This window comes from Dipteris shenzhenensis, chromosome 24, assembly GCF_047967505.1.
Source record: "Dipteris shenzhenensis isolate YYH24624 ecotype China chromosome 24, Dip_SZ_1.0, whole genome shotgun sequence".
NCBI lineage: Eukaryota > Viridiplantae > Streptophyta > Polypodiopsida > Gleicheniales > Dipteridaceae > Dipteris > Dipteris shenzhenensis.
Window position 1 is genome coordinate 53933801 of NC_141619.1, and position 18816 is coordinate 53952616.

Sequence of the window (18816 nt, forward strand, 5' to 3'; positions counted from 1 at the left end):
AGACAAGTATGTATGTGTAAATTTCAATATATATATATATATATATATATATATAAATTACTTACTTATATATTATATTTGTTTTTATTTTTTCTATATCTTTCTGTTTCTCTCATCTTCTCTCTCTTTTTTACTTTCTCATAAACATTTAAATTTTTAATCAATTATAATATATATATGTGTAAGTGTAAATGTATGTATATATGTATATATACATAGATATTAATTAAGGAGATTGGACATCTATTTTACATACCACCCATTAAAAATTTAAAGAGACATGTTTAATATTGAGAGACTTCCTATGGATTTAACGACAAGGATCACGATGGCACATATAAGACAATGACAAACACAATACAAAAGATCAATCTCAAGAAGATGGATATCAATTTTCATCCGCTAAGAGGTCTCTACAAGCATTGGCATCCATATCTAAGCCCATGGTGGCTAGATCAATAAATAAACTCATTTCGTCTTCATCCGAAGCATCTTCCATTGAGTCGTTGTCATGTTCTGCATCGTCATCTTCTCCACTATGGTGCACGTCAGAGAGAGGTTGTATTTCATCAACCTCAGTGGTATTCTCCTCTGCATCTTCATGATGTGCTATACAAGGATCGATAACATGCTCTACATCTGCCTCTGCAAAGGTAGACCTACTCTGCGGTGTGACTGGAATCACATACCATAGTCTTCTTTGATGTATGGAAGGCACATAAAAGACCTAAAAAAATAAAATAAAACAAGTAGATTAGACAATGATCACTTAAATTTTATAAATTTAATTATAACTTATTACATATCTTTACATGCTCGCAACTAGTAGGGTGGATCAAGATATCGGTTTTTCCATGATGAAACTTGGTGGAATCCACCATATATAGACCATTTTCATGTTTCATCACCGCACCCGCAAACCATCGACACTCGAAGAGAAATGAGTGAAATGTTCTAAAATCCACCTTGATTATTCTTTCTATAGTTCCACAATATCTCACCTCTTCGCTTGTAGTGTCAAAGTTACCCATGACTCCGCTATCGCTTGTGGTTCTACTCTCATCCACCCTTCGGGTACGAAAATGACGCCCTTGAGACCACATAGAGTTGAAGGTAAGACCCTCCAAAACCAATAGATTTTAAATGCATATACTCAAACAAGAAAACACAAAGTTATATACACAAACAAATTCACATATGAACTATTTTTTCGTTACCTTTGGCATGCACCCTCTTGCATACTCCCATTCTCTAGGGCTAATTTGCTCTCCTTGTGCTTTAGCTTTGGTCATCGTAGCATGTATCCATTCCACATCAATGAGAGCGGAAAATTTTGCAAGCTCTCTAGGAAAAGGAGGTGCTCTCCTTCCCCCATGTGCCCTCTTCCATGCATCTCTCTCTCTATCTCTTGTTGCACGTGCTTCCACGAACATATCCACCCATTTTGACATCACGGGAGCATTGAGTAGAGAGTAGTTATTTACCATAGCTTGAAAATCTCTATCCATGATGAGCAAGCTTCCTTTCCCACTAGGAATGTTTGAATGCATCTTCGGGTCCTCCTCTTCAATCCATAGACGAGGCAATGATGGATCAATGGTAGAGAGATATTGAGAGACATAGACAAATGACTCTGGCACTATCCACCCTTCTACTATACTTGCCTCCGGTTGAGCTCGTAATCTGACAAAGTCCTTTAGTGTCTTGAGGAATCTCTCCAAGAAGAACATCCACCTAGAGTGCACCGCTCCACAAATGGCAATCTCATCAACTAAATGGAGTAGTAGGTGCACTTGATTAACAAGAATGGATCATGGAAAAGCATCCTCGAGAGCACAAACGGCCTCCACTGCCAGAAGACGAGCTGTAGGAATGGAAGAGATTTCTATCTCTTTGGAGCTCACAAACCTACAATCAATACAAGTATTTAGTCACATAATTGAAAAAAAAAAGAGAATCATGATTGAAATAAGAGTTACTGTATATTACCTCACCACTTCTCCAACCTTGAAGATTGCTCTCTTCACTTTTGCATCTCCATAACCACTTATGCCTATTGGAATGACAAACTTTAAAACAAGAGCAAACATGTGATTATTCCCTCTAGAACATAAGTATATGTAAATAAAGAAAAAAAAGATTAATCTTTAACCTGAAGCATTTTATGCCAATCATGACTCTTGAGTCCATAGAGTTGAGTCGAACCTCCCTTCTTGCTTTTTGTGAATGTACCCTTGAGAGATCGCATGTATCCAGTGGGGGTGCGGATGGAGGTAATGACTTGCCTCATTTGCTCTTGTTCCATTCTGGACATAATCCACGGTGCCTTGGGAAGGATAATCTTCCCACGAGGCCCCATGCGAGGTGTAGCTGAGGGAGGGAGACATCGAAGGGCTTGCATGTCTTCCCTAGCACCAAGTGAATCTCTCTTACCCGTTACATGATCCCATATGGCTTGTCCCACATTCTTGAACACGTGCATGGGATCCAAAAGGTGTTGGATCTTCAACTTTGACCAATAGGGGAGGCTAAGCAAGATGGAGTATCGTGACATACCTCTCGGTGGTCCATTGGGAGGAGTAGATTGCGCATGATGCTCCTCCCAATGCTTTGCCCAATCTTGCATATTCCATTGAAATGGCTCCATCCCATTGGTGGAAGGTACATACTTGGCATGCGATGTAGGCAAGAATCTATGGTTGTTGGGATATATCACCTTGTTTAGTAGCACGGGCCTCTCTGTCACCAATGATGGACCACAAATTGGACATGCTCTATGTCCGGATGTGGATAAACCTATAACATACATACAAACAAGAAGAATGAGCACATTTTTTAATACACTTCGATATATACATAACATTTAAAGATAAGATATGAGCATACCAGAGATTTCTCCAAAGCCTGGAAAGTCATGCATCGTCCATAAGAGGATGCCCTTCACCAAAGCATGTCGATCTCGAGGGGGCCTGGAAACATCCATCACCTCGATGCCTCTCCACAACTCCTGGAGATCCTCAATAAGAGGCTCCAAGTAAACATCCATGTTCTTAACCTTATGCTTTCCTGGGATAAGAAGAGATAGAAAGATATTGCCTTTTTTTGTTGTCTCCCATGGTGGAATGTTGTAGTTCCACGACTACAACCGGCCAAGTACTCCAAGTGGTGGAACGTTCACCGATGGGGTTCACTCCATCAGTAGCCGTTACATGATCCCATATGGCTTGTCCCACATTCTTGAACACGTGCATGGGATCCAAAAGGTGTTGGATCTTCAACTTTGACCAATAGGGGAGGCTAAGCAAGATGGAGTATCGTGACATACCTCTCGGTGGTCCATTGGGAGGAGTAGATTGCGCATGATGCTCCTCCCAATGCTTTGCCCAATCTTGCATATTCCATTGAAATGGCTCCATCCCATTGGTGGAAGGTACATACTTGGCATGCGATGTAGGCAAGAATCTATGGTTGTTGGGATATATCACCTTGTTTAGTAGCACGGGCCTCTCTGTCACCAATGATGGACCACAAATTGGACATGCTCTATGTCCGGATGTGGATAAACCTATAACATACATACAAACAAGAAGAATGAGCACATTTTTTAATACACTTCGATATATACATAACATTTAAAGATAAGATATGAGCATACCAGAGATTTCTCCAAAGCCTGGAAAGTCATGCATCGTCCATAAGAGGATGCCCTTCACCAAAGCATGTCGATCTCGAGGGGGCCTGGAAACATCCATCACCTCGATGCCTCTCCACAACTCCTGGAGATCCTCAATAAGAGGCTCCAAGTAAACATCCATGTTCTTAAACTTATGCTTTCCTGGGATAAGAAGAGATAGAAAGATATTGCCTTTTTTTGTTGTCTCCCATGGTGGAATGTTGTAGTTCACAACTACAACCGGCCAAGTACTCCAAGTGGTGGAACGTTCACCGATGGGGTTCACTCCATCAGTAGCCGTTACATGATCCCATATGGCTTGTCCCACATTCTTGAACACGTGCATGGGATCCAAAAGGTGTTGGATCTTCAACTTTGACCAATAGGGGAGGCTAAGCAAGATGGAGTATCGTGACATACCTCTCGGTGGTCCATTGGGAGGAGTAGATTGCGCATGATGCTCCTCCCAATGCTTTGCCCAATCTTGCATATTCCATTGAAATGGCTCCATCCCATTGGTGGAAGGTACATACTTGGCATGCGATGTAGGCAAGAATCTATGGTTGTTGGGATATATCACCTTGTTTAGTAGCACGGGCCTCTCTGTCACCAATGATGGACCACAAATTGGACATGCTCTATGTCCGGATGTGGATAAACCTATAACATACATACAAACAAGAAGAATGAGCACATTTTTTAATACACTTCGATATATACATAACATTTAAAGATAAGATATGAGCATACCAGAGATTTCTCCAAAGCCTGGAAAGTCATGCATCGTCCATAAGAGGATGCCCTTCACCAAAGCATGTTGATCTCGAGGGGGCCTGGAAACATCCATCACCTCGATGCCTCTCCACAACTCCTCGAGATCCTCAGTAAGAGTCTCCAAGTAAACATCCATGTTCTTAACCTTATGCTTTCCTGGGATAAGAAGAGATAGAAAGATATTGCCTTTTTTTGTTGTCTCCCATGGTGGAATGTTGTAGTTCACGACTACAACTGGCCAAGTACTCCAAGTGGTGGAACGTTCACCGATGGGGTTCACTCCATCAGTAGCCGTTACATGATCCCATATGGCTTGTCCCACATTCTTGAACACGTGCATGGGATCCAAAAGGTGTTGGATCTTCAACTTTGACCAAAAGGGGAGGCTAAGCAAGATGGAGTATCGTGACATACCTCTCGGTGGTCCATTAGGAGGAGGAGATTGTGCATGATGCTCCTCCCAATGCTTTGCCCAATCTTGCATGTTCCATTGAAATGGCTCCATCCCATTGGTGGAAGGTACATACTTGGGATGCGATGTAGGCAAGAATCTATGGTTGTTGGGATATATCACCTTGTTTAGGAGCATGGGCCTCTCTGTCACCAATGATGGACCACAAATTGGACATGCTATATGCCCGGATATGGATATACCTGCAACATACATACAAACAAGAAGGATGAGCACATTTTTCAATACATTTTGATATATACATAGCATTCAAAGAGAAGATATGAGTATACCAGAGATCTCTCCAAAGCCTGGAAAGTCATGCATCGTCCACAAGAGGATGCCCTTCACCAAAGCATGTCGATCTCAAAGGGGCCTAGAAACATCCATTACCTTGATGCCTCTCCACAACTCCTGGAGCTCCTTCACAAGAGGCTCTAGGTAAACATCCATGTGTTTAACCTTATGCTTTCCTGGGATGAGAAGAGAGAGAAAGATGTTTCCTTTTTTTGTTGTCTCTCATGGTGGAATGCTGTAGTTCACAACTACAACTGGCCAAGTACTCCAAGTAGTGGAACGTTCGCAGAAGGGGTTCACTCCATCAGTAGCCAAACCAAGCCTCAAGTGTCGAGGCTCCATCCTAAACTCTGGCCATGTATCTTCAATGTGACCCCATGCTGGTGTATCCACTGGCACTCGCATGACTCCATCCATACTTCGATTTGATGCATGCCAAGTGACTAGTGTGCTACTCCCTTTGCTCCTAAACATATGTTGGATACGAGGGATAAGTGGAAAATGCCTCAACACCTTGCGAGGCACTGTGGACGTTTGCATGCCATCTTTATACCTCTTCTCCCCACATTTGGGTCATGTATCTGCATAGGCATGCTCACCACGAAATAACATGCAGTCATTGACACATGCATGTATGCGCACATAGTCCATCCCCAAGCTCGTCACAATACCTCGAGCACTTCGACGGGTACTAGGTAGTTGATTACCTACCGGTAACAACTTCCCTAGCAATCTAGAACATACCAAAAATTCATGAAAAAAATGATATTAGAAAATAAGTATAATACACAATGTTAACTACTAAGTATAATACACAGTGATATTAGAAAGATACTTACTTAAGAAGCGCATCGACACTTGCACTACTCCATCCAAACATCGATTGAAGATTCAAGATCTCGAGGGAGGCTCACAAAATAGAGTATGTAGATCCCTCATACACCGGTTTATGGGCTGCTTCGAGAAAGGACTCCTCTAAAGATTGCATGGCCTCCTCGCACGCGCAATCATCCTCACAATCATTATTGGCTTCATTGAGAAGTAAATCTTCCACCATTTCATGTAAAGTTGTGTCCTCAACCCTCACATGGGGTAGAACATCGACGGATGCACCTTCGTCATGAGCACTTCTCGATGTATCGACCTCAGGGCAGGTTGAAACTCCTGTCTTCGCTTCTTGTCGTATCCGCTCCTCCTTTCTCCTTTGTGCTCCACCACCAATGACGCTCCAATGTGGAGCAATGTCGATCTCCGCCAAAGTTCGTGGATCCATCGTTTCTTCTCGTGTGCGCTTCCGTGGATCCTCCCATAAGCCCCAATCCTCAACGTGTGCCAAACATATGCGTCGAAGACGTGCAATGCCATTTTTACACCTTGTGCAAGGACATGGCAAACGATCTGCCAACCACCGATTGCGTTCCAGACCTGCTCGTGGCCCCTCCCTGTCCCATTCGTTCTGCACATATGAACAAGGATTAAATTTAGGATGATTTCTAAAATTCTCATGACAAAAAAAAAAACTAATAAGAGCATTTTACAACATAAAATGATCACTTCAATATTGAATCCAAAAAAAAAAATATTTGATTCTCTTTCTCCTAACTTTATGCTTACAAAGTGTACCTAGATTCTTTTTTCTAACTTTGCAATTGAGAATCTAGCAATAGGACATACATAGATGACAACAAACCTTGAATCTAGGAGGAGAATCCACTCTCGGGCCATGTTTTGTGCTACTTTCCCCACAGCGTCAATAAGCGCAGTAATGTGCGCGGTAATCTCGACGGTAAGGAGCGCGGTAATATCCACGGTAAAACGATTTTTAAATTTTTTTATATAAAGAGAGGGGCAACGGTGGGCGACCGCGTTTGGCCCCTCTTCTTGAAGCAGCAGCAGCAGAAGCAGCCTCCTCCTCCATAGCCACTCTCCCCCTCTCTATCTCTCTATCTCTCTTGCACTCTCTCTTCCCCTCCATATCCTCATCACCAAGCCATCTCCCCCTCTTCAAGAAGCTATCATGTAAGTGCTTCTCTCTCTCCCTCTATGCACACACACACACATATATGCACTACACACACATATGCACATACACATGCACATATATACACATATGCATATGCACACACACACACATGCACTCACACATGCATATGCACACACACACACATATACACACACACATATGCATATGCATACACACACACATGCATATGCACACACACACATACACATATGCACACACACACATATGCATATGCACATCACACACACACACACATGCATATACACACACACATATGCATATGCACACACACACATGCACACATACACATGTGCATATGCACACACACATATGCACACATACACATGTGCATATGCACACACACATATGCACACATACACATGTGCATATGCACACACACACATGCATATGCATACACACACATATGTACACACACACATGCATATGCACACACACACACACACACACACATTAGAGTGCTTAATGCACTCCAATGTGCATTTAAGTATACACATTGGAATGCAATAGGCATTCCAATGTGCACATCTAATGTGCACATTGGAATGCCTATTACATTCCAATGTGCTTTTTTTTTTCCTATCTCAATGTGCACATTAGAGCGCACATTGGAATGCCTATTGCATTCCAATGTGCACATTGCACATCGGAATGCTTGAAGCATTCCAATGTGCCTTTTTTTTTCTTTTTCAATGTGCACAATAGAGTGCACATTTCCTTTCTCCCCCTCTCAATGTGCACTCCAATGTGCACATTGAGTGTGTATGTGTGCACATACACACTCAATGTGCCTTGGATGGCACATTGATAGCTCATTTTTTCTCTCTCCCTCTCTCAATGTGCACCCCATGTGCACATTTCCTTTCTCCCCCCTCTCAATGTGCACTCCAATGTGCTCATTGAGTGTGTATGTGTGCACATACACACTCAATGTGCCTTGGATGGCACATTGATAGCTAATTTTCTCTCTCTCCCTCTCTCAATGTGCACCCCATGTGCACATTCTCACTCTCCCCCCTCTCAATGTGCACTCCAATGTGCACATTGAGTGTGTATGTGTGCACATACACACTCAATGTGCCTTGGATGACACATTGATAGCTCATTTTCTCTCTCTCCCTCTCTCAATGTGCACCCCATGTGCACATTCTCGCTCTCCCCCCTCTCAATGTGCACTCCAATGTGCACATTGAGTGTGTATGTGTGCCTTGGATGGCACATTGATAGCTCATTTTCTCTCTCTCCCTCTCTCAATGTGCACCCCATGTGCACATTCTCATTCTCCCCCCTCTCAATGTGCACTCCCCCATGTGCACATTCTCACTCTCAATGTGCACTCCCTCAATGTGCACCTCATGTGCATATTCCCTCTCTCATACTAAGAAGGGTGAGAGCACTTACATCCATATGTGAGACCGAATAGAAGAGGCACATAGGTGTAGGCTCCACAAGAGACTCCACGTAGGGGTAGGCTCCAATAGACTCCACCTATTGACCGGTTGAAGTTTAGTAGAGAGATTAGAGAGCCTAGATGAGAGAAGTAGAGAGATTAGTAGATAGAACTAGAGAGGTTAGATGAGAGATGTAGAGAGTTTAAGTGAAGGTATGCCTCTCTTTTATAGAAGAGAGGCACCTACATAGGATTCCTTCTATACATAGGATTCCCCTTTTCACATAGGATTCTCTCACCTAGGATTCTCCCCACACCTAGGATTCCCCCATCACATAGGATTCTTCCCACACCTAGGATTCTCCCCTCACATAGTATTTCTCTTTCACATAGAATTTCACACACGTATACGCTATATTTTATAATATTAAAGTAAGATCTTTCATATAAAAGTAAATTATTTTCTATTTATAAAAGTAAATTAGATATTTATATTGATAAAATAGATGTGTATATCTAATATGCACATTCCCTCTCTCCCTCTTCAATGTGCATATCTAAAATGCACATTGACTGTGTATGTGTACATCTAATGTGCACATATATATGCATATATATGTACATTGAAGGGAGGGAAGAGAGGAAAAGAGAGTGTGTATTTCACACACTTAGATTTCACACACGTATACGCTATATTTTATAATATTAAAGTAAGATCTTTAATATAAAAGTAAATTATTTTCTATTTATAAAAGTAAATTAGATATTTATATTGATAAAATAGATGTGTATATCTAATATGCACATTCCCTCTCTCCCTCTTTCAACATTCCCTCTCTCCCTCTTGAAAGAGGGAGAGAGGGAATGTGCATATTAGATATACACATCTATTTTATCAATATAAATATCTAATTTGCTTTTATAAATAGAAAATAATTTACTTTTATATTAAAGATCTTACTTTAATATTATAAAATATAGCGTATACGTGTGTGAAATACACACTCTCTTTTCCTCTCTTCCCTCCCTTCAATGTACATATATATGCATATATATGTGCACATTAGAGTGCTCTAATTTATATTGAGAGAGAGAGAGAGAGAGAGAGAGAGAGAGAAAGAGAGAGCATATTATTAAAATATATATTTTGTTTTTTTCTCAAATTATGGCTTCATCTTCTTCGAATCGTTTTCGTAGTGTTAGCGATTTTATATCCGATGGGCTATCATATGCGGAGGCTCATGCCGCATATGATGCCCAGTTTAGAGGGGCAGAATCTAGTCACTTAGGTGTGGCTAGTCCATCTGATATCCAGGCCGCTTTGCGGACACGTGCAGAGTGGGAGCAGCTTTCAGCCTCGCTGTTGGGCGATATACGCCCGAACAGCTCGGTTCTTATGGAATTTACTCTATGCCTCCATATACCTCTCCATATGGGGGGACACCAGTGGTTCAGAGTGTGCCACCTACAGCACTGCCTTCTACAGTTCCTTCTTACCGACCCTCTCCATTGCCGTCACAGGGTCCCTCCCCGCTTCCCTCACATCGGCCCTCTCCGTTGCCCTCACAGGCTCCTTCTCCTGCACGTGGCAGCTCTTCAGAGGGTCTCATCGATCTACTGGTAGCGGTAGACGCTCACGCCGCTCCAGTGGATCATGTTGCTTTGGAGGAGGGGATGTTGACTCTCCTCCTGTTTCACCACTTCCCACTCCTGCAGAGGATGAAGACACAGATAGACCGATGCCTGACGGGCAGGGTCTATATTATCATATCCACCGAGGTGGAGATGTGGATCTCAGCACTGCTGCTAGTAGGAGATTACGGACAACAATCTGATACATGCGACGTATCAGAATTGTTTTGTGAAATTTCGAGATCAAGATGTGAGTCTCTTGAATTATATAGAAACTTGCATGCACATCCGGTACCCAAATCCACCGGATCAACAGTTTTCTCGGCAATGGCTTGAAGAGCATGTAAAGCTCTTCCTAAAAAATAAAAAATCTAGTATCCGACGGGCGGCAAGCAAGCAAGTGGTAGAAGCAGATAGAAACTATCGTCCGGGAAACGCCCATGATGCTGAGTGGGATTACGCCATAGCCGAAAAGGTGGAGAGCCAGGCTGGTGGTCAAGCGGCACATGGACAGCAGAGGGATGCCAAGTCTCGACAGGCGCCGATGCACTATGGGTCTGGTGGGAAGGCTACTTGGAAAGATAAATTTGTAAGTCGTTTGATTATTTTTAAATACAAATCATTAAACTCTAAGTATCATATCCTAAATATTTTTTTATTGATTTAGGCACACATTACTGGTTGGCGGCTGACATGAGAGATAGTGAAGTATCGGGAGGCCCACACGAAGTACGAAACATGGCTATGGCTTCTCGAAAAGAATAACATCACTCAAAATGAGTTCGACAGGGCAGTTGGGACTCTTCAACAAGTAAGTAATAGATTTTATTAGAAGTTTAATGCTTTAAATTTCATGATCAAATAATTACTAATATCCTATGTGTTTTTGCAGAGCCAAAGAGGCGGTGATGAGTGGCGGCCTGCTAGCGACGACGATGAGGAGGATTAGCCTTGTTTTTTTTTTGTAACTCCTCCTATGTATATAAGCCCCTCTTTGTTTTGGGCTTTTTTTGTAAAACTCTTTATGATCAATGAAAAAACAATTTTTGAAATTGGTGTTTATGTGGTACTTGATTTTAATTATAATTAAAATTTAATTATTGATAAAAAAAAGGGATGACCACCTGGATGGGTCTTTTAGGGACCCAATCCAGGTGGTCATCCCTTTTTTTTTAAAAAAACGTTAAGCGGTAATGTCAGCGAGTATATTTGTGGGTATAGACGCGGTAATACGCATGGGTATATGGGCGCCGTATACCCACACCTATTACCGCATTTATTGCTTCTGGTCGAGTACCGCGACCATTACCGCGGATATTGCCGCACAAGCCCTGTTGCCCAGTCCCACTCCCCTATGTATTTTGGCGTCTATATACGCGGTAATACCCCACTTCTATTATAGTGGGAGTTGCTTTCCCACCTCTTTCTTGAGTGCCCAATCATATCAAGAGTGGTGTTCAAATTCAGGAGATGGATGTTCTCAACGTGGGGATTCAAAGTTTCCAAACTGCATCTAGCCCTTAGGAATATCAACCTAAATAATGAAACAGTAGAAACTATGTTTTTAACAGCTAGCTCATGTTTCTTGAAAAGAATTTGGCAGGCGAGGAACCAGAGGCTGTTTCAAGGGGGCAATTCCACCCCCACACTCAAAGAAATCTTGAACGCATGTGCCACTTCTTTCCTAGAACTTCGGAGCAAACTGGACCAAAGTGAAGCATGGCATCAGTTCTGGGAAGCTGTGAGAGTGATCCACATCTAATAAGAACTTTTAGCCATTAACTTGTAATGAGAAACATGGATTTGCCACTCAAATTGATTTGTCGGTAGAGGTGGGTGATTCCCATGATCTTTAGGGAGAGGTTTGAGATACCCTATCGGGGGCAGCTCCCTTAAGCTGCGATTGTAGCACAGCGGTCCAATCCCACCCACTCCATTGTACTTATATTTGTACTTTTTCTTTTATAAATAGAAAAGGTCTCTGCTCCCTGTTGGGGGGAGTATGGCTTTTTTTTTTAAAAGGCCACTAAACACAAGACACACACACAATATATACATGCTTTGAAACACACATAAATCCACCTACATACTAAGAAACTCTCTTTTTCTCACATAGTCTCTCACCCTCCACCCCATCTCTCCATATCTCTCTCTCATACACACGCACACAAACACATTCGTGCACACCTCATTTTCAGCTTGATTACTTTTTTTTTTTTTTTTGGGCCAAACTCCCCCCAATAGGGAGTAGAAATTCTATATTAGCAAACGAAGAAAAGAAAAGTACAATCGACGTTGGACTGACTAGGATTGGACTGTAGGAAAAGACCACCGCTTTACTAAAATTTATTTTACTAAAGCTTTGATGACAACGAAAGGGTTGAGTAATGAGTTGGAATGGTCTAAAGATGTATTATGGAGAAGACTTGAGGAACTTACTGATAGCATAAAGCAGTGAGTTGGAATGGTCTAAAGGTAGCCCTATTGGTGTACTACTAGCATTCTAGGTCACCCTATCGGCTGGTTGGTCCTGTTCTTTTTCCAACCACTTCACGGCCATTTTAAGATAGAGAGAGAGAGAGAGAGAGAGAGAGAGAGAGAGAGAGAGAGAGAGAGAGAGAGAGAGAGAGAGAGAGAGAGAGAGAGCACTGGTCACAAAAAAAAAATTTCATATATAAACATATACACAAACATTCATACCTTGGGGGGGTCACTCATCATATGTAACCCTATCACGTGAGTTCAACAGAAGGATTTTTTTTATTTCTAAAATTTACAGAAATAAATATACATAAGGGACTATTTAAAATAGTTTTGGAAAAAATTTACATATTTGTATAGAAAAGGGGTACATTTTATTAATGAAATTTTTTACAGATAAGGGACTTTAAATATAGGCCTTGAACGCACGTGATATAGAGGGTTTATACATAGTGACCCCCCCGAGATTCATACACACACGCACACATACACACACACATGCATGCATATACACATTCACACACACTCTCTATGTCTCTCTCACACACAAACTCTCTCACATACACACACTCATAAACACACATATGCACACACACTCATACACACATATGCACACACACTCATATACACATACTCATGTATATCATTAGATTTTAAGTATCATTAGTTTTCACACTATGAGAGAATCAGGTGTTTGCAACGGGTTATTACTGTGGCTCCGGATAGAGAATGAGCAAAAGAAGAGAGAGAGTGGGGGTGGAGAGAGGACATCTAGCATGCTATTATCGTGGGTATTACCACAGATATTATTGCAATTATTACTATGTTTATTATCGCTATAGTTTTTTTTCAAACTCTCGCTTGTTTCGTTTGTTCTCACTTTTTGTCTCTCTCTTTCTCATCATCATCATCTCTCTCTCTCTCTCTCTCTCTCTCTCTCTCCCTCCCTATCATCTCTCTTTCTCTCTCACTTTCTCTCTCTCCTCTATCATCTCTCTCCCATTCTATTTTTCTTCCACTCTCTTTCATAGATATTTGGATTTTAACTCACTTATATATTATGTTTGTTTTCGTTTTCTCTATTTCTCTCTCTCTCCCATGATCTCTCTCTCTTTTACTCTTTCTCATAAACATATAAATTTTTAAATCATGAATTATAATATATATGTGTATATGTGTAAATGTGTGTATATATGTATGTATATATTTTACACTATAGGAGAATAGGGTGTTTGCAGCAGGTTATTACCGCGACCTTGGAGAGAGAATGGAAAAGAAAAGAGAGAGAGTGAGGAGGGGCTGGAGGGCGGGTAACTAGCGTGCTATTACCGCATGTATTACCGCGGTTATTACTGTGACTATTACAGCACAAACCGAATTTCTCACTCCTGTCTTTTTGGAGTGTGCCGGCTCTCTCTCTCTCTCACTCTCTCTCTCTCTCCCTCCCTCCCTCTCATCATCTCTTTCCCTCTCTCTCTCTCTCCTACCATCATCTCTCTCCCTCTCCCACTCTCTCTCTCTCTCTCTCTCTCTCTCTCTCTCTCCCATCATCTCTCTTCCATTCTTTTTTCTTCCCCTTCTCTTCATAAATATTTGAATTTTAACTCACTTAATTATATGTTATGTTTAATTGTCTATTTTTTGTTTTCTCTTTTTTTTCTTTTCTATTATCTCTCTCTATTTCACTCTTTCTCATAAATGTATACATTTTTAAATCAATTATAATATATATGTATGTATGTGTAAATGTATGTATGTATGTATATATATATATATATATATATATATATATATATATGTATGTATGTATGTATGTATTTTGGATAAGTATGTATGTATATATTTCACAAAGATATAGATTTTAACTCACTTATATATTATGTTTGTTTTTATTTTCTCTATCTCTCTCTCTCTCTCTCTCTCATCATCTCTCTCTGTTCCACTCTTTCTTATAAACATTTAAATTTTTAATCATTTATAATATATATGTGTGTAAGTGGAAATGTGTGTATATATGTATATATGTATAGATCCTAAGGAGATTGGACATCTAATTTACATATCACCTAATATATTCTGAAGAGATATGTTCAATATTGAAAAAATTCCTATGGATTTAACGGAAAGGATTACAATGATAAATATAAAAAAAGTGACAAAAATAGAAGCACAAATATAAGACAATGACAAACACAATACAAGATATAAATATCAAGAACATGGATATCAATTTTCGTCTGCCAAGAGATCTCTACAAGCATTAGTATCCATATCTAAGCCCATGGTGGCTAGATCAATAAATAAACTCATTTCTTCTTCATCCGAAGCATCTTCCATTGAGTCGTTGTCATCTTCCCCATCTTCATCTTCCCCACTATGGTGCGCATTGGAGAGAGGTTGTATTTCATCAACCTCAGTGGCATCCTCCTCCGCATCTTCATGATGTGCTATAGTAGGGTCGATAACATGCTCTACATCTATCTCTGCAAAGATAGACCTACTCTGTGGTGTGACTGGAATCACATACCATAGTCTTCTTTGATGTAGGGAAGGCACATAAAATACCTATCAATAAAAAAATTCAAAACAACAAGGTTAGGCAATGATCACTTGAATTTTATAAATTTAATTATAATTTCTTGCATCTCTTTACCTGCTCGCAACTAGTAGGGTGTACCAAGATATCAGTTTTTCCATGATGAAACTTGGTGGAATCCACCATATATAGACCACTCTCATGTTTCATCACCGCACCCGCAAACCATCGACACTCGAAGAGAAATGAGTGAAATGTTCTGAAATCCACTTTGATTATTCTTTCTATGGTTCCACAATACCTCACCTCTTCACTTGTAGTGTCAAAGTTGCCCATCACTCCGCTATCGCTTGTGGTTCTGCTTTCATCCACCCTTCGGCGGGTACGAAAATGATGCCCTTGAGACCACATAGAGTTGAAAGTAAGACCCTGCAAAATCAATAGATTTTAAATGCATATACTCAAACAAATAAACACAAAGACATATGCATAAGCAAATTCATATATAAACTATTTTCTTGTTACCTTTGGCATGCACCCTCTTGCGTACTCCCATTCTCTAGGGCTAATTTGCTCTCCTTGTGCCTTAGCTTTGGTCATCGTAGCATGTATCCAATCCACATCAATGAGAGCGAAAAAGTTTGCAAGCTCTTTAGGAAAAAGAGGTGCTCTCCTTCCTCCATGTGCCCTCTTCCATGCATCTCTTTCTTTGTCTCTTGTTGCACGGGCTTCCACGAACATATCCACCCATTTTGTCATCACGGGAGCATTAAGTAGGGAGAAGTTATTTACCATAGCCCGCAAATCTCTATCCATGATGAGCAAGGTCCCTTTTTCACTAGGGATGTTGGAATGCATCTTCGGGTCCTCCTCTTCGGTCCATAGACAAGGCAATGATGGATCAATGGTGGAGAGATATTGAGAAACATAGACAAAAGCCTCTTGCACTATCCACCCTTCCACCATACTTGCTTCCGGTTGAGCTCATAATTTGACAAAATCTTTTAGTGTCTTGAGGAATCTCTCCAAAAAGAACATCCACCTAGAGTGCACCACACCACAAATGGCAATCTCATCAACTAAATGGAGTAGTAAGTGCACTTGACTAACAAGAACGGATCGTGAAAAAGCATCTTCGAGAGCACAAACGGCCTCCACTACAAGAAGGCGAGCTATAAGAATGGAAGAGATTTCTATCTCTTTGGAGCTCGCAAACCTACAAGTAATACAAGTATTTTAGTCACATGATTGAGAAAGAGAGAGATTCATGATTAGCATAGGAGTTATTGTACATTACCTCACTACCTCTCCAACCTTGAATATTGCTCTCTTCACCTTTGCATCTCCATATCCACTTATTCCTTTTGGAATGACAAACTATAAAACAAGAGCATACATGTGATTATTACATCGAAGATATAAGTACATATAAGGAAAGAAAAAAATATTAGTATTTAACCTGAAGCATCTTATGCCAATCATGACTCTTGAGTCCATAGAGTTGAGCCAAACCTCCCTTCTTGCTTTTTGTGAATGTACCCTTGAGAGATCGCATGTAGTCGGTGGGGGTGCGGATGGAAGTAATGACTTGCTTCATTTACTCTTGCTCTATTTTGGACATAATCCAAGGTTCCTTAGGAAGGATAATCCTCCCGTGAGGCCCCATGCAAGGTGTAGCTGAGGGAGGGAGACGCCGAAGGGCTTGCATGTCTTCCCTAGCACTAAGTGAATCCCTTTTACCCGTAAATGATCCCATATGGCTTGTCCCACATTCTTAAACATTTGCATGGGATCCAAAAGGTGTTGGATCTTCAATTTTGACCAATAGGGGAGACTAAACAAGATCGAATATCGTGACATACCTCTCGGTGGTCCATTAGGAGGAGGAGATTGTGCATGATGCTCCTCCCAATGCTTTGCCCAATCTTGCATGTTCCATTGAAATGGCTCCATCCCATTGGTGGAAGGTACATACTTGGGATGCGATGTAGGCAAGAATCTATGGTTGTTGGGATATATCACCTTGTTTAGGAGCATGGGCCTCTCTGTCACCAATGATGGACCACAAATTGGACATGCTATATGCCCGGATATGGATAAACCTGCAACATACATACAAACAAGAAGGATGAGCACATTTTTCAATACATTTTGATATATACATAGCATTCAAAGAAAAGATATGAGTATACCAGAGATCTCTCCAAAGCCTGGAAAGTCATGCATCGTCCACAAGAGGATGCCCTTCACCAAAGCATGTCGATCTCAAAGGGGCCTAGAAACATCCATTACCTTGATGCCTCTCCACAACTCCTGGAGCTCCTTCACAAGAGGCTCTAGGTAAACATCCATGTGTTTAACCTTATGCTTTCCTGGGATGAGAAGAGAGAGAAAGATGTTTCCTTTTTTTGTTGTCTCTCATGGTGGATGTGCACTCTAAAATGCACATTGCACATTGGAATGCAAGAAGCATTCCAATGTGCACATCTAACTCGTTGGAATGGAATAAGCATTCCAATGTGCACATTAGATGTGCATATTGGAATGCTTCTTGCATTCCAATGTGCCTTTTTTTTTCTCCCTCTTTTAATGTGCACATTAGAGTGCACATTGGAATGCTTCCAATGTGCACTCTAAAATGCACATTGCACATTGGAATACAAGAAGCATTCCAATGTGCACATCTAACACATTGGAATGCAATAAGCATTCCAATGTGCACATTAGATGTGCACATTGAAATGCTTATTGCATTTCAATGTGCTTTTTTTTTTCTCTCTTTCAATGTGTACATTAGAGTGCACATTGAAATGCTTATTGCATTCCAATGTGCACATTGAACATTGGAATGAATTCTCCTCCTTCAATGTGCACTCCAATGTGCATATTGATCTCTCTCTCTCCCCTCAATGTGCACTCCTTTGTGCACATTGAGTGTGTATGTGCACATCAATGTGCACATACACACTCACTCTCTCTCTCTCTCTCCTCCCTCAATGTGCACTCCAATGTGCACATTGCCTCTCTCCACCCTTCAATGTGCACTCTTTTGTGCACATTGAGTGTGTATGTGCACATTGATGTGCACATACACACTCACCCTCTCTCTCTCTCCTCCCTCAATGTGCACTCTAATGTGCACATTGCCTCTTTCTCTTCCCTTCAAAGTGCACATTGAGTGTGTATGTGCACATCAATGTGCACATACACTCTCACCCTCTCTCTCTCCCCCCTCAATGTGCACATTGAGTGTGTACCCTCCCTTCAATGTGCACTCCTTTGTGCACATTGAGTCTGTATGTGCACATCAATGTGCACATACACACTCACCCTCTCTCTCTCCTCCCTCAATGTGCACTCCAATGTGCACATTGAGTGTGTACCCTCCCTTTAATGTGCACTCCTTTGTGCACATTGAGTGTATATGTGCACATACACACTCACCCTCTCTCTCTTCTCTCTCAAGAAGGGTGAGAGCACTTACCTCCATATGTGAGATCGAATAGAAGAGGCACCAATAGAAGAAGCACCAATAGACTCC

At 41.1% G+C, this 18816-nt stretch overlaps 2 protein-coding genes and 2 pseudogenes across 2 annotated transcripts; all 4 read right to left on the bottom strand.

The window, feature by feature from the left end:
- Positions 1 to 388: 388 nt before the first annotated feature.
- Positions 389 to 2771, bottom strand: LOC147886802 (uncharacterized). Its single transcript, XM_087395851.1, has 5 exons — positions 2670 to 2771; positions 1990 to 2069; positions 1218 to 1908; positions 813 to 1121; positions 389 to 727 (listed from the first exon to the last, which is right to left on the bottom strand). The coding sequence occupies exons 3-5, from the start codon at positions 1728 to 1730 to the stop codon at positions 389 to 391; spliced, it is 1161 nt and encodes a 386-aa protein (XP_087251977.1). The 5' UTR covers positions 1731 to 1908; positions 1990 to 2069; positions 2670 to 2771.
- LOC147886803 (uncharacterized) lies at positions 1812 to 6920 on the bottom strand (annotated as a pseudogene).
- Positions 6921 to 14965: 8045 nt separating this feature from the next.
- LOC147886804 (uncharacterized) lies at positions 14966 to 17352 on the bottom strand. The gene is made up of 5 exons (XM_087395866.1): positions 17251 to 17352; positions 16573 to 16652; positions 15801 to 16491; positions 15393 to 15704; positions 14966 to 15304 (listed from the first exon to the last, which is right to left on the bottom strand). Exons 3-5 carry the CDS (start codon positions 16239 to 16241, stop codon positions 14966 to 14968), a joined length of 1092 nt encoding a protein of 363 aa, XP_087251992.1. The 5' UTR covers positions 16242 to 16491; positions 16573 to 16652; positions 17251 to 17352.
- LOC147886805 (uncharacterized) lies at positions 16260 to 17390 on the bottom strand (annotated as a pseudogene).
- Between the last annotated feature and the right edge of the window lie 1426 nt (positions 17391 to 18816).

What these genes read in the sequence shown, in the direction of transcription:
- LOC147886802 (XM_087395851.1), bottom strand. Translation starts at nt 1,730, where the DNA reads ATGTTCTTCTTGGAGAGATTCCTCAAGACACTAAAGGACTTTGTCAGA. An exon ending in CAAGAGGGTGCATGCCAAAG is followed by an intron (nt 1,122 to 1,217) that starts GTAACGAAAAAA and finishes TTGGTTTTGGAG; the next exon opens with GGTCTTACCTTCAACTCTAT. An exon ending in ACCCTACTAGTTGCGAGCAT is followed by an intron (nt 728 to 812) that starts GTAAAGATATGT and finishes TTATTTTTTTAG; the next exon opens with GTCTTTTATGTGCCTTCCAT.
- LOC147886804 (XM_087395866.1), bottom strand. Translation starts at nt 16,241, where the DNA reads ATGGTGGAAGGGTGGATAGTGCAAGAGGCTTTTGTCTATGTTTCTCAA. An exon ending in CAAGAGGGTGCATGCCAAAG is followed by an intron (nt 15,705 to 15,800) that starts GTAACAAGAAAA and finishes TTGATTTTGCAG; the next exon opens with GGTCTTACTTTCAACTCTAT. An exon ending in ACCCTACTAGTTGCGAGCAG is followed by an intron (nt 15,305 to 15,392) that starts GTAAAGAGATGC and finishes TTTTATTGATAG; the next exon opens with GTATTTTATGTGCCTTCCCT.